The 12,651-nt window shown below is 35.4% G+C and overlaps 1 protein-coding gene across 2 annotated transcripts in view; it reads right to left on the reverse strand.

The window, feature by feature from the left end:
* LOC140139739 (secreted frizzled-related protein 5-like) overlaps positions 1 to 12,651 on the reverse strand; it is a 120,355-nt gene that overhangs the window by 46,653 nt on the left and 61,051 nt on the right. For both annotated transcript variants that reach the window (XM_072161445.1, XM_072161444.1), the window contains one exon: positions 4,157 to 4,249. In XM_072161445.1, coding sequence (XP_072017546.1) covers positions 4,157 to 4,249 — 93 coding nt within the window. The remainder of the gene's footprint in view (positions 1 to 4,156; positions 4,250 to 12,651) is intronic.

The following is a 12,651-nucleotide window of genomic DNA, read 5'->3' on the forward strand; positions in this document are numbered from 1 at the left end:
TTCTTGTCATAATCCTCCGGACAAAAATAACTCATCATCTGAATCTTTAAACAGAAGATCTTGTTGAATTTACTCCTATAAATTCCCTTTAAAAGGGAAAGTCAGCTTCAATGTAGAAGAGGTCTTGTAATTAATTTGGGTGGAAGGCAGTCCATCCCGGGAGTCCATCAAACCATCAATGATGCTAACATACCCACTGAAACAGCAAACCAAATATTAACTCCTAGCCTGTAACTTCCTGCCAACTCTTTAATTCATTACTCCAAATTGTTCTACTGATAATTTTCTCTCGTTAATAATATGCTGTGGAAACTATTGTAGGTCTGGCTAGAACTTTTAAAGCCATCTTTCCTTGAAACACTTTCGAAATGCTCACTCGTTTTCATTTGTTGAAAAGCCAGAACACACTTTCTTTTTCTTAGAAATCGAATAGCAGTAGGCCTACTTACAGATATTTTCACCAGAAAAAGTTCCGCACAATAATTCAAACCAATACTATAATCTTTTATGTCAACAAAGCCGCTCTCCTACTCAAATAGCCAGCATTTAGCTGGCTAAAAGTTCTTAAGTATAGTAAACGTGAAATCTTGGGCTCTCCTGTACGTATATACGACACTCATAGAAATTGTTCGTTGGCATTACTCAGTAAGTTGATGTAAGTCGTTGCGTCAACTTTCCGAGTAATGCCAACGCGTACAATTTAGAGTAACGCTGACTCGATATCATTATGTTGGTCGCACTCATTTGCACTTACTTTATTGAGTTGTTACAACTCAGAAAATGAAACTAGCCTAGGTTAGCATAATTTTCTAGAGGTGTGCTATAGTATACAAAATTTTGCACTGATTACAAAAATAAATATTTGAATACTGCTAATTGTGCAGAAAATAATCCAATTACGTGAATTAAGTAACAAAGTACCAAATTGGAATAACTCAAAACAATAAGTACCAGTAATTTAATATGAACGAGTTACATCAACTTACATGTTGAGTTATATAACTCAACTAATTGGTTCTTTGAACCTTGTTTATAAGTTCCCTGAACTTGAATTCAGAAGTTGGCATTACTTAATAAAAATTCCTTTAAAAAAGGAATGGGGCGTCCAATGTGAGCTTGGACGTGATGGTGAATTCCATGGTGTGTAGATTTGGTATTATAATGATTTTTCTAGGGAAGAGTAGGAGATGATCAAATGCAAGAGAAATGTGTTTGATTGGGGAAGGTGTATGACAGGACCGTTTTGGATGAAATAAATGGGAATGAAGCTTTCGTGTCAATTTGCGATTATGTGGGGTGGGGATTTCTGTTTTTGGGACCTATTGTAGTGAGGATATTGCTTTGGATATTGAATATTGTTGAATTTCGTTATGCAGGGGTATATGACATGATGAATAGTGCTTGGACGTGATATGGTGAATAAAAAGTTGATGCAACGACTTACATCAACTTTTTAAGTAATGCCAACAAAGTTGATTAGTTGACAGAACTTTTTGAGCTTTTTCAGCATTTTTTAAGTTCGGATAACTAAAATGAATTTTGTTTTGGCAACTTTTACACTATTTTTGAGTTGTCCAAACTTACTCCTTTTGAATTGCGCCAACAAGGCGAACAAGTCATTTCTATGAGTGTAGAACTTGAAATTGTTCCACAAAGGACAAGGTTCTAGAAAAACCGACAAAAACTATTTTAGACCTGCAAAGGTTCAAATCTGAACGCATTGTGTATATAAATTAATAGGGCGCATGGATAGAAAAAGTCTGGATATCCGAACTCCTCTATAGGGGGTGTGCGCTTATTTTCTGGAATAGCCCAATGGAGCAATCAGCAACTTTTGAATTTGCACCGTATCTTTATTTTTGGCAGATTTCAACAAATGAAGTCTTAAATCAGAGCTAAAGGATGCAGCTATAGACTGCTGGTTCTTATTATGCCATATCTATCTTTGTTTATAGGATAGTGGTGAAAATAACCATGATAACTGGTACTAATTCTTTTGCTATAAAAAACAAACAAGAAAGTGACATCATTGTGCCCCTTAAATAAATAAAAAACGCTCGTTATAAGTCACATTTTTGTCCCCATTTGTCACTCCCACCCCCTCCTGGCTATACGCCCCTGCAGAGGATGATTTAAGGAAGCCCCATCATGCACTGTAAAAGTGTTATCACTAGATTTTCAACTGCCACTTTACTTTTCTAATCCCATTGAACTCTGTGCAAAAGATGTTGTTTTAGAATTGCCCGTGTGTCATTATTACTTGGTCGATTTCAGATCTAAAATGATGTATGCATGAAGGATAATTCACACCTTCTGTAGATAACATAAAATGTGAAATCGACCAACTTTTTGAAGGTGTTTTTATTGTAAATATATCTGTCCAAATTCATATTTAACCATGCACGTGTGTATTCAGTGGGTGGGCAGTGTCACACAGCTGTGCTAACCGCAAGACTTGCTGGGAAGTGCTTAAATCATCCTCTGACGCCCCTGGGAGGACCCTTTAAGGGATCTAAAATGAGCGTTTATTGCGTTTCGACAGTATTTTTTGTGGGACATGAGAGCACCTCGGACCTATCAAAGTGCATTCTGAATACGAAGCATGTCTTTCTGATATCAAATAATTTTCATTTTTGAAAATCACAATATAATACAAATTTTATGACAAATTATAAAAATTTGATATTTTTCAAATTTTGATATATAACAATCCTCGAAGTAAATTATATAAATCTAATGATATATTCTTAAAGTGTATGTAGCAGGGAGGAAAAGCCGACGGGCAATTGAAAATTTTGACCTTTCATATTGAAGATATGGATTTTTTTCCCAAAAAGACCTAATTTTTTTGGTGTTTTGGGAAAAAAATCCATATCTTCAATACGAAAGGTCAAAATTTTCAATTGATCGTCGGCTTTTCATCCCACCTACATACACTTTAAGTATAAATCATCAGATTTATAAAGTTTACTTCAAGTACTGTTAAATATCACAAATATCAATTTTTAATGATTTGCCATCAAATGTGTATTAAATTGCGAATTTCAAAAAATCAAAATTATTTGATATCAGAATGACATTCTTCGTATTCAGAATGCAATTCGATATGTCTGATGTGCTCTGATGTCCCAAAATGAATACTGTCCAAACGTTCATACCCCAGCCCTTAACTTTGTGATCAAACCGACTACTCGAAAAGCATCCATATTGGTATCAATGGAAGTGCGCTCGGTTTAAAACCTCATCTAACATGTCTGAAAGTATTCTATAGGACCTTCACATTGCTTCAAATGAACATTTTGCCTCCCACCATGCCCACAACCAAAAATCAAGAATAATCTGCATGAGACACCACAGGTGAGATGAGGAGATGGGATCAAGGTCATCCAATTAAACGTAAAACAGCATAATAATGATGAAATCGGACCAGTCCCCTTTAAGGGAATACTATTTCACTTATGATGACAAGACGGATAATCGCAGTTTGTACTTTTTTAAGGTCGTCGTATAGAAATAGGTTTGTCAAAGTGTCTATAGGTAGGCCTACTTTGTCAAAGAATTCGTAGGATAGATGCTACACTAGCATATGGTATATTTGAAAATCAAAGTCACCATTGTCCGAAATAACGATGAAATGAAACAATTCAAGTAATTGTCATGGTCTTTATTTCCTTTAATTTTCCTCCTCCTTGCCCTCTCAATACCCCTTCCTTCAGAAATTTTCTTCTTGAAAACTTTAAGCGTTGAAGCTTTCGGTTATATTTTCCTTCATCAATATTATCCAATTTTCAGCATCAGTCGCATCAATAATTACCGACTTTCATTATCAATGGAAAACCGGAAAGTGGAAAGTTTACATTGTTATCAAACACTGTAGACGCAATAAGACGCAAAATGCTATTATCACTATCACCAACAATACTGCCATCGCCATTCATTGTCATCGTCGTTACCATCGTCATTGTCATCGTCATCGTCATTTATATCATCGTCGTCCTTGTCATAGTCATCGTTATCCTTTAGAATATTTAGTCCGTTTACTGTGCATGTTACCGTTCTTTAACAAACCCGTATTGAACATCATCATTGTCGTCGTCGTCGTCGTCTCATCGTCGTCGTTATCGACACTAACAAAAACAGCAAGAAATTTACTTACCAAAATCTGCATTACAATAATAGTTAAATAAGGATTTTGGGTTTATCTCTTCGTGGCACTGTGTGAATAGTCTCCCTACTGCAGCAGCCAAATCTAAAAAAAGATAACAGAAAAAAAATCATAATTCAAAAGTTAATGCAAGTGGTTTTTCGGTAAAATTTAATCAATTCCATCCAACTGATGTTAATATTTTACATTTGAGAAACAGATAATTCAACCAGTAGCGTATGGGGAAGAGAGTGTCTCCCCTCTCCGACGGTTCATACCGAGCTGGCCAGCTCCATATCTACGGAGCAGAAATACCTTGATTTGAACTCACTGCAAATTTGAAATTTAGTCCAGTAAACACAAAATTTCACATTGATTTTGGGCTAAACTATAGTGCAAAAAATAATAATAAAGAAGAAAAACTTGTGTGAAAGAAAAAATTGTGTGAAACCACACCTATAATGATGTTCACCCCCCCCCGGCAACTCAGGAACACTCTGAACGCCACTGAATTCAATGGCTGACAGTACTCGTATATTTTTCAAATTATTCCTTATAACTGAACAACAAAACACATGGAAACTTATTGAGCCCACATAATTATGAAATGACTCAAAATAAACTAACAACTCTTTTGTATTAGGGGTTTTTACTTTTTTACTGAGACAAATTTCCATGAGAAATGTGGTTACTTTCCTTTCCGAAAATCTTTGGAAACATCGTATGCATGGTATTAAAAAAGTTCCATTCTAAAAGTTTCAATTAAACCCTAATTCAATAAGGTAAAAATGCCATTATGTAATGCCACTTTCCAGAGAGTTTTCTAAACGACATTTGACAGTATAACATGATAAAGCGTGGGATATCGCTCAAAAAGGTTGTCCCGCATAATGATTCTTTAGAGTGTTTTTAACTCACTCAAAAGCGAGTAAATATTTTGCCGATTTTCAACACTTTTTTATATAAATACTTTCTTTTGAATCTTATTACCGTTGGTTATTTACCCATGGGTTCTCCTGAAGAAATCTCTTTTGCTATGTTATAATAGCAAATATGAGCTACTTCCACAAATAAGTGTTGTAACCTTTTGCATGCCAGCGAGTGTTGACATTCTCATTCTTTCAGGACAGTTCTTCAACTAAATATGCTTCTTATATAGTGGGATGAGTACATACACACCCCTACACCCCAACTTGCCGTTAACGTTTGAGCTTTAGTTATTGAATGGAATTCACCGGGGGAATTCATTGAACTTTGCCATAGATATGAGATACCCGGATGAGATCATTTTTGCCGCAGTCCGAGTCTTTATACCATAAGAACATGTCAATGCATTTCACGATGATCTTTTTGTCCCGTATGCAGGACCTTAATCAATGCTAAGGTTCTATAAAGAACCTTAAAAAGTTCTATAAAGAACCTTACAGATTTAAATAGGCCGAGGAACGTCAATTCATTTATAAATTCAATGACTCGTCGCAAAGTTAAGAAAAGTGAAAAGGACCTTTTGGTTCTATACAAAATCATATTCTTGGCTACAGAACCTTTTTTCTGTTCTACTTACAGGTTTACAACCATTCTTTATTATTAAAGGGTTCCTTAAAGGGTTTTCAAGCTTACGGTTCTACAAAGAACCGTTTTTTTGGCTAAAGTACCTTTTTGGTTCTACAAAGAACCTCATTGCTTCCATGGTGTTCTTTATAGAACCAAAATGGTTCTTTGTAGAACCTTAAGCTTGAAGAACCTTTAATGAACACTAGAACCCCGGGTGCTTTGTAGAAAAGAAAATGATTTTGTAGAACCAAAAATGTCTTAACATTAAAGTAAATTTGCCAAATTATCTTGCCAAGACGGGTCTTAAATCACTTTTTATTAATAAATAAAAAAAATAATAAACAATTCTCATGCTATGAGCGCTTGTCTTGCCTTCTTTAACCCTTGTTTAAATGGATAATACTATAGAGTCAAAACATTACACAGCTATGTATCACTTGAATATCCTCAAACAAATTTGACTTTTACCGGGAGGGAATTACACAACACTTCATACACTGCTTAATGTTGGCTGTGTCCTGACTTAAATATCGCTAATGGGTTGTTAAGAAACATGCAAACACTTGACGAAGTGTTTGCTTATGGCGAAAGCTATATGGTCCGCTCAAATGGCAAGGACTGATACAATGTGTCCCATGAAAAAAAACCTTACGATGAAATTTTTCATTACAATTAAGATGTACTAAGGCCTTTTGACCGTAGTAATCTTTAAATTTTGGACACCCTGTATAGAATGTCTCAGCTGGCCAAGTTAAGCCCGTTTAGTCCAAAAACAAGTTTACCTACGGTCGCCCTTCAGACCATGTGTCCGTGAGATTGGATGGAAAATATAGGTCGGGTTTGGACCAAAGCTTGGTGAAGCCGTGTTGTATATATCTATATAAAATTATCTTTTTCTGTGTAATTCGTTACAGGAGTTGATGTTTGGATTGCTGTCTCTGTGTGCATGTTCTCACCATTGATGGTTTGGTGGACTGTCATCAAACATGATTGATCCTAAAAAAGAGTGATCCTAAAATGCCTTCCACCCAAACTAATTACAAGACCTCTTCTGCATTGAAGCTGGCTTTCCCTTTTAAAGGGAATTTTTATTCTGTATAATTCGTTACATGTAAATTCTATACAAAACCCTACACTCTCGGGAAAAGGGTTATATAGCTTTTACCGGACATCTCAAGAGGGATCTATAAAATTGAGCCTCATAATTGATCTTTCTGGCTTTCCAGAATATGTAAGTCTAAAATGGTTTGTTCTATCCTCTCCAGACTGCGATTCTTCATAGAACGACCAGGTTCCACCATATACAAGACAGATCAAAACATTTTTCCACATCCGTTTTTAATATTTCTGCATGCCTCTAAACAAAACTTGAAATCACCAGACAATGTAAGTGCATGGATCCAGTGATGGGTTCGGAAGAGGCAGGCATTTCAAAAACACCAAAATCGGATGGAGGAACGGTGCAAAAACAATCATTTTGAAACGGTCTGTGTGTATTATACTAGTAAATAGACCCCAGTTTTCCTAAGCATCACAACGTCAACATAAGACTATATCTAAGCAAACTCTCCGGCCATCATCTTGACAGAGTGATGATGTCGCGCGACATGACACCGTTTAGTTTCTCCGCGTGAATACCATGAAACTGGTTTGTCTTTTCCCCACCCTACTGTGTACTTGACAAATAGATCCCCGCGGGGTGGGGTTGAATTGGTCTTGACTGACAGGTGAAGTTGTTGATGAGCGGTGACTGGCGTGACGTTTACACACCGATAGGGTTTTACCACAATGTGAGCCGCAACGATTGAGAGAGAAAATAGTAGTCCTTAATGTAAAGTCAGAGGATGATTTAAGGAAGCCCCATCATGCACTGTAAAAGTGTTATCACTAGAGTTTCAACTGCCACTTTACTTTTCAAATCCCATTGAACGCTGTGCAAAAGATGTTGTTTTAGAATTGCCCGTGTGTCGTCATTACTTGGTCGATTTCAGATCTAAAGTGATGTATGCATGAAGGATAATTCACACCTTCTGTACATAACATAAAATGTGAAATCGACCAACTTTTTGAAGGTGTTTTTATTGTAAATATATCTGTCCAAATTCAAATTTAACCATGCACGTGTGTATGCAGTGGGCGGGCAGTGGTGTCATGTTCACTCACACAGCTGTGCTAACCGCAAGACTTGCTGGGAAGTGCTTCATCCTCTGATGTAAAGTAATATTCCTTAATATTTATAGGGATTCGTATTCTTAGAACCAATTATTCGATTTTACGTTGCTGCACTGTGGAAAAAGAAACATACACTCTTAGGTTCCACATGGAACCTAGGCTAAAAAGGTTCTAAAGCTGCTCTGTACATAAACCTTAAATATAGTTTTTTTTAAACGTTCTGCAAAGGTCAGAAACAGTCATTTTATATGAACAAGATTCAAAAGGTCAGAAAGAACCATTTTACATACGAGAACGGTTATGTAAATGCCAGAAAGAATCATTTTGGTGTTCTTGCAAGATCCTCACCCCTTGAACCCTAAAATTATCTTATCTTTGAATATGTTAAGTAATTTACGTTATCGCCTTAATCATTTTTTAACATGAACAAGATTCTAAAGATCAGAAAGAACAATTTTAGATATAAAGGCCAGAAAGAATCAGTATTGTGTTCTTGCAGTATCCTCAATCCGTGAACCCTAGAATTTTATCTTAAAATATGTTGAGTAATTTACGTTATCACCGTATTATCATTTAAATGTATTTGTATCCGAACCCAGCAAACACAAAAACGTTTTAAAAACGTTTTTAATAAGTTATATTTTGGCTTTTGGTTTACATAAGAACGTTTTAATAACATTAAAATGGCGGGTTATATAAAGGTCATGAAAACGTTTTAAAACGTTTTGTATGAAAACACACTACAACAATATTTTTAAAATGTTTTCAAAAATGTTATTGTAAACTATTATTGCAAACATTTTTTGCCAAATATTTTGTCAACACTTAAATAACATTATGTTAAAATATTTGCACCCAGCAAACACAGAAATGTTCTGAAAATGTTTTTTCAAAACGTTTTAATAACATTTAAATGTCGGGTTATATAAAGGTCATGAAAACGTTTTGAAAACGTTATTGCAAATATTTTGGGCAAACATTTTTCGCAAAATATTTTTTCAACCCCAAAATAACATTCTGTTTAGAATGTTTTGTATCAAGTTTTCAAAAATGTTATTGGAATGTTATTAAAACGTTTTTATACCCTTTATATAACCCGACATTTAAACGTTTTCTGTAAAACATTAATGTTTGCTGAGCAGTAGATTATCAAAAAATGATTTTTAATGTTATGAAAACGTTCTATTCCCTTAATATACCCTTTATATAACCCGACATTTAAACGTTTTCTGACAACCTTTTATAACCTTTTGCGAATGATGTCGAAAACGTTTTGTGTTTGCTGGGAATATATTCTAAAAAGTCTAATTTCAGTGTTTTATATGCTATCCGGCAGTAGTGAGACAATAAAATAACATTGTATAAGAATATTTTGCATCAGCCTTTCAATTAAAACATTATCGCCTTTATAATAATCCGACATTGTTTTCTGTAAAACATTTTTTTGTTTTTTATAGGACCAGTTTGTTCAACACAAAATCGCACAAACCATATACTATGTTCATTTAACAGCCAATGACAGCTAACCAACCCATCAGGGCACGAGTCACGTTCAGTTAAAGTTACCCTCAGGACAAAAAGTGCACAAGTTTAATCGTCCAATTTAACCAATTTGTCGAGACTTAACTTATGATGTCGTTTCGCCATGGGCTATACAGGGTGAACAAAAATATGAGTTTTAAACAAATAAAACGGCAGAAAAAAATGCCTCTGGACATGCATGGAAAAGTATTGGTCAAAAGGCAAATTGCTTCATGGTTTCGCCCAAAGGGTCTATTTATTCAAGTATGCACATGTATGGTTTTTCATTTAAATGGTTTAGGAATTTTTGACTTTTGGCTCACTCAGTTTACAATTTGGAATCCAGACTTCGACTACTATAAAAGAGTATCACCAAAGATATTAGTATTTTTGCTATCAGTGACTATAGCCTATAGATTACTTAATATTATTATAAGGCGATTGGGATAATAGCACGACCCATAATATTATTTTACCAGTTTTAGCCAACTACAAAACTGCCTTGTATACATATCTTAATATTACATTGATCTTATATAGGAAATGAGTCGAGGAGGCAATATTCGCATTTATATTTCCATAGGTCATGCGTTTCTCGAGTTAAGGCCAATAGTATATCAAAAAGTTTTGGAAGTTTCCCCCCTCTCAGAAAAAAATCATGGGGCGGAAATTATATCCCTTATATCAAGCCTTAACAAAGCCAATACCATTCCTGTTATGTGTCAACTTTATTTGTCTCAAAATTTTGAGTACAAGCACCACTATTTTTCGCCAAAGACGAACAATCTATAGTTCATGCTCCCCTCCGACCCACCTTAAGGGGGGAAGAATCCTAACCTCAGTTCCAAGGAATTGTCAGAATACATGGAATATCACTTGTTATAGGCTTACCGTAATTGTGAATTCCATGCATACGTACTAATACAGGGTGTACCAAATAAATAGTGCGTACCGATAAATGCCCAACCTATTCAAAGTTCCATTTCTAAGTTTTGTATAATCGGAAATTAGGTTAATGTATGTTGATAAGGGAACGTTCACAAACACTTGTTAGTTGGTGCAAAAAAAAAAAAAAAGGGGGGGGCCTGAAAGGTTTTGACCCTCCTAAGGGGGCCCTGAAAAAATGACCACAAATTTTCCTGGGAAAATTGAGTTTATATGCTTTTCCATGGGGTTGACCCATAATTTTCATGTCAAAAAGGGGGGCGATTTTTTGTTGGAATCAGACCCCCCCCCAACAAGTGTTTGTGAACGGTCCCTAATCAGAGCCATATAGGCAAGGGTACGGGGTGCAACTCATCATCGTGCCAATCCCAAAAAGGTTCTGTAAATGTAACGTTGCCGAAAATCAGAACATTTTTGAAGGAAAAAAATTGGGGAAACGTTAAAATTAGCAGTGAACCAGTGATTAGCCATTTTAAAAGTAAAAAAGTTCTAAATTTGTAGGATTCTGTCATGAATTAAATGGATAGGCCTACTTTAATTTGCAAAACCCTGTAGTATTTGAATTGTGGACAAACCCATAGTCTTGTTGAAATGCTTCGATACTCGTCATTTTATTTATTTATTTTTATGCACTTTAGCGCTATGCCATGCATGTGCGATTCTTGCCAGGAATACGGAGGAGTATTATACTTTTTGGCTGTTATACAGAAGGTAAGGCCACCCTAAGGTTTAACCTCATGAGTACTATCTGCTGATTGGTTCTAACTTACAAGAAGACTCTATTTATACGATGTATTAAGCCAATCAGCAGCATGGTAAGAATGACGGTAGTGGGGAAGAGGATTGCGCTTAAGTATCCATTAGCTATATTTTAATTGGACAATCAGATCGTGTGAACACATGTGAACACGTCATTAACCAATCAGAAAGGCTGTAAGAGAGGAATGTGGTTGACAGGCACCATCTTTTATCATAGAATGCCTATCTTTCGTTCTACGTCACCTAATATGTTGACGACAGAATGTTTCGGAAACTAGCCAAAAAGAAGGATACACACTATGCTGTATAGGATACCCGTAGGAAGCAATCATGTAATGTTTTTTTAAATTTCGCATGTCCCTCTTTTGCCTTGTCATGAATCGAACTACACTACACTAAGGGACGCACCATTAGATTCTCAGGGTGGGGGTAGGAAGTTTTTCAACAACAAAAAACTTAACCCACTACATGAGCAAAAAAAAAACCTTTCCCCACCAAACTGTGTATAATGCATGAAATTTAAAAAAACCTTGCCGGTCAAAAAAAAAAAAACTTCGGCGGCGAAAAAAAAATCTTCCCCCGGCCCCAACTCCCTACCCCCCTGAGTATCAAATGGTGCGTCCCTAAATCTCTAGCTGTAACACTTTTTAAACACGTTAGTCATTAGCCAAATTTATATTATTATATAGGCTACATGTACTTTTTCAGAAAAAGGTTTTATATTTTGAAACTATTCTCCTACACATCACAAATCTAAAATAAAATATACACCGTTTCTTTGGTTTACAAGTTATCACACTTTGAATTTCCATCTCAATCACTTTATTAGCTGCTACCGTTTAACCAGAGAAGATGTAAAGACATCTTCTCTGCGTTTAACTAAGCGACATCATGTTTTAGATATCAAACATCAACCTGTATAAAATCTAAACGCAAGCTAGTCATGGTATATATAGTGTTTAGCTTGTGTTTAGATTATATACGGGTTGGTGTTTGAATCTAAACATATAACACAAGCTAATCATGTTGTTTAGAATGAGGTATACAAAAAGAGTCCGCAATGGAAATTAACTAAACGTTGATGTAATCCGTAATGTATGCTGCTTGTTTGTATAGGAAAGAACAACAACCGCTTTCCAAAATGCAAATTCATTTATGCAAAATTTTAATTTGGATCAAGAGTGAGTCTACTCCTTAAATGTGTGTTTATTTAACCCTTATCGACGGAAAACAGACAAGAAATATACTGCACTCAGGCTACTACATCATCATTGCCAAATGTACACTGTATAAAATCAGTGTTTAGACTGTAAAGTTTAAACACTTTTTAAACACTCTACATGTATTTTACAACGTTTTAAAAACATTCTTGTGTTTGCTAGAAACGTAAATATTGAACATTTTATTTTGTGCCCTAGCTGCCAACGTTGAAGGTCCGTTAAGTTATCCCAGAGAAAGCTTAAAATGTAAAATGTCCTATGGCTTTCGGCTTAACCACTTGCCAGCAAATCTATGATGCTAGCAAATAATTATACATAAAACTGAATCTTGATGAT

Source organism: Amphiura filiformis, chromosome 18 (assembly GCF_039555335.1).
Source record: "Amphiura filiformis chromosome 18, Afil_fr2py, whole genome shotgun sequence".
NCBI classification, from domain to species: Eukaryota; Metazoa; Echinodermata; class Ophiuroidea; order Amphilepidida; family Amphiuridae; genus Amphiura; species Amphiura filiformis.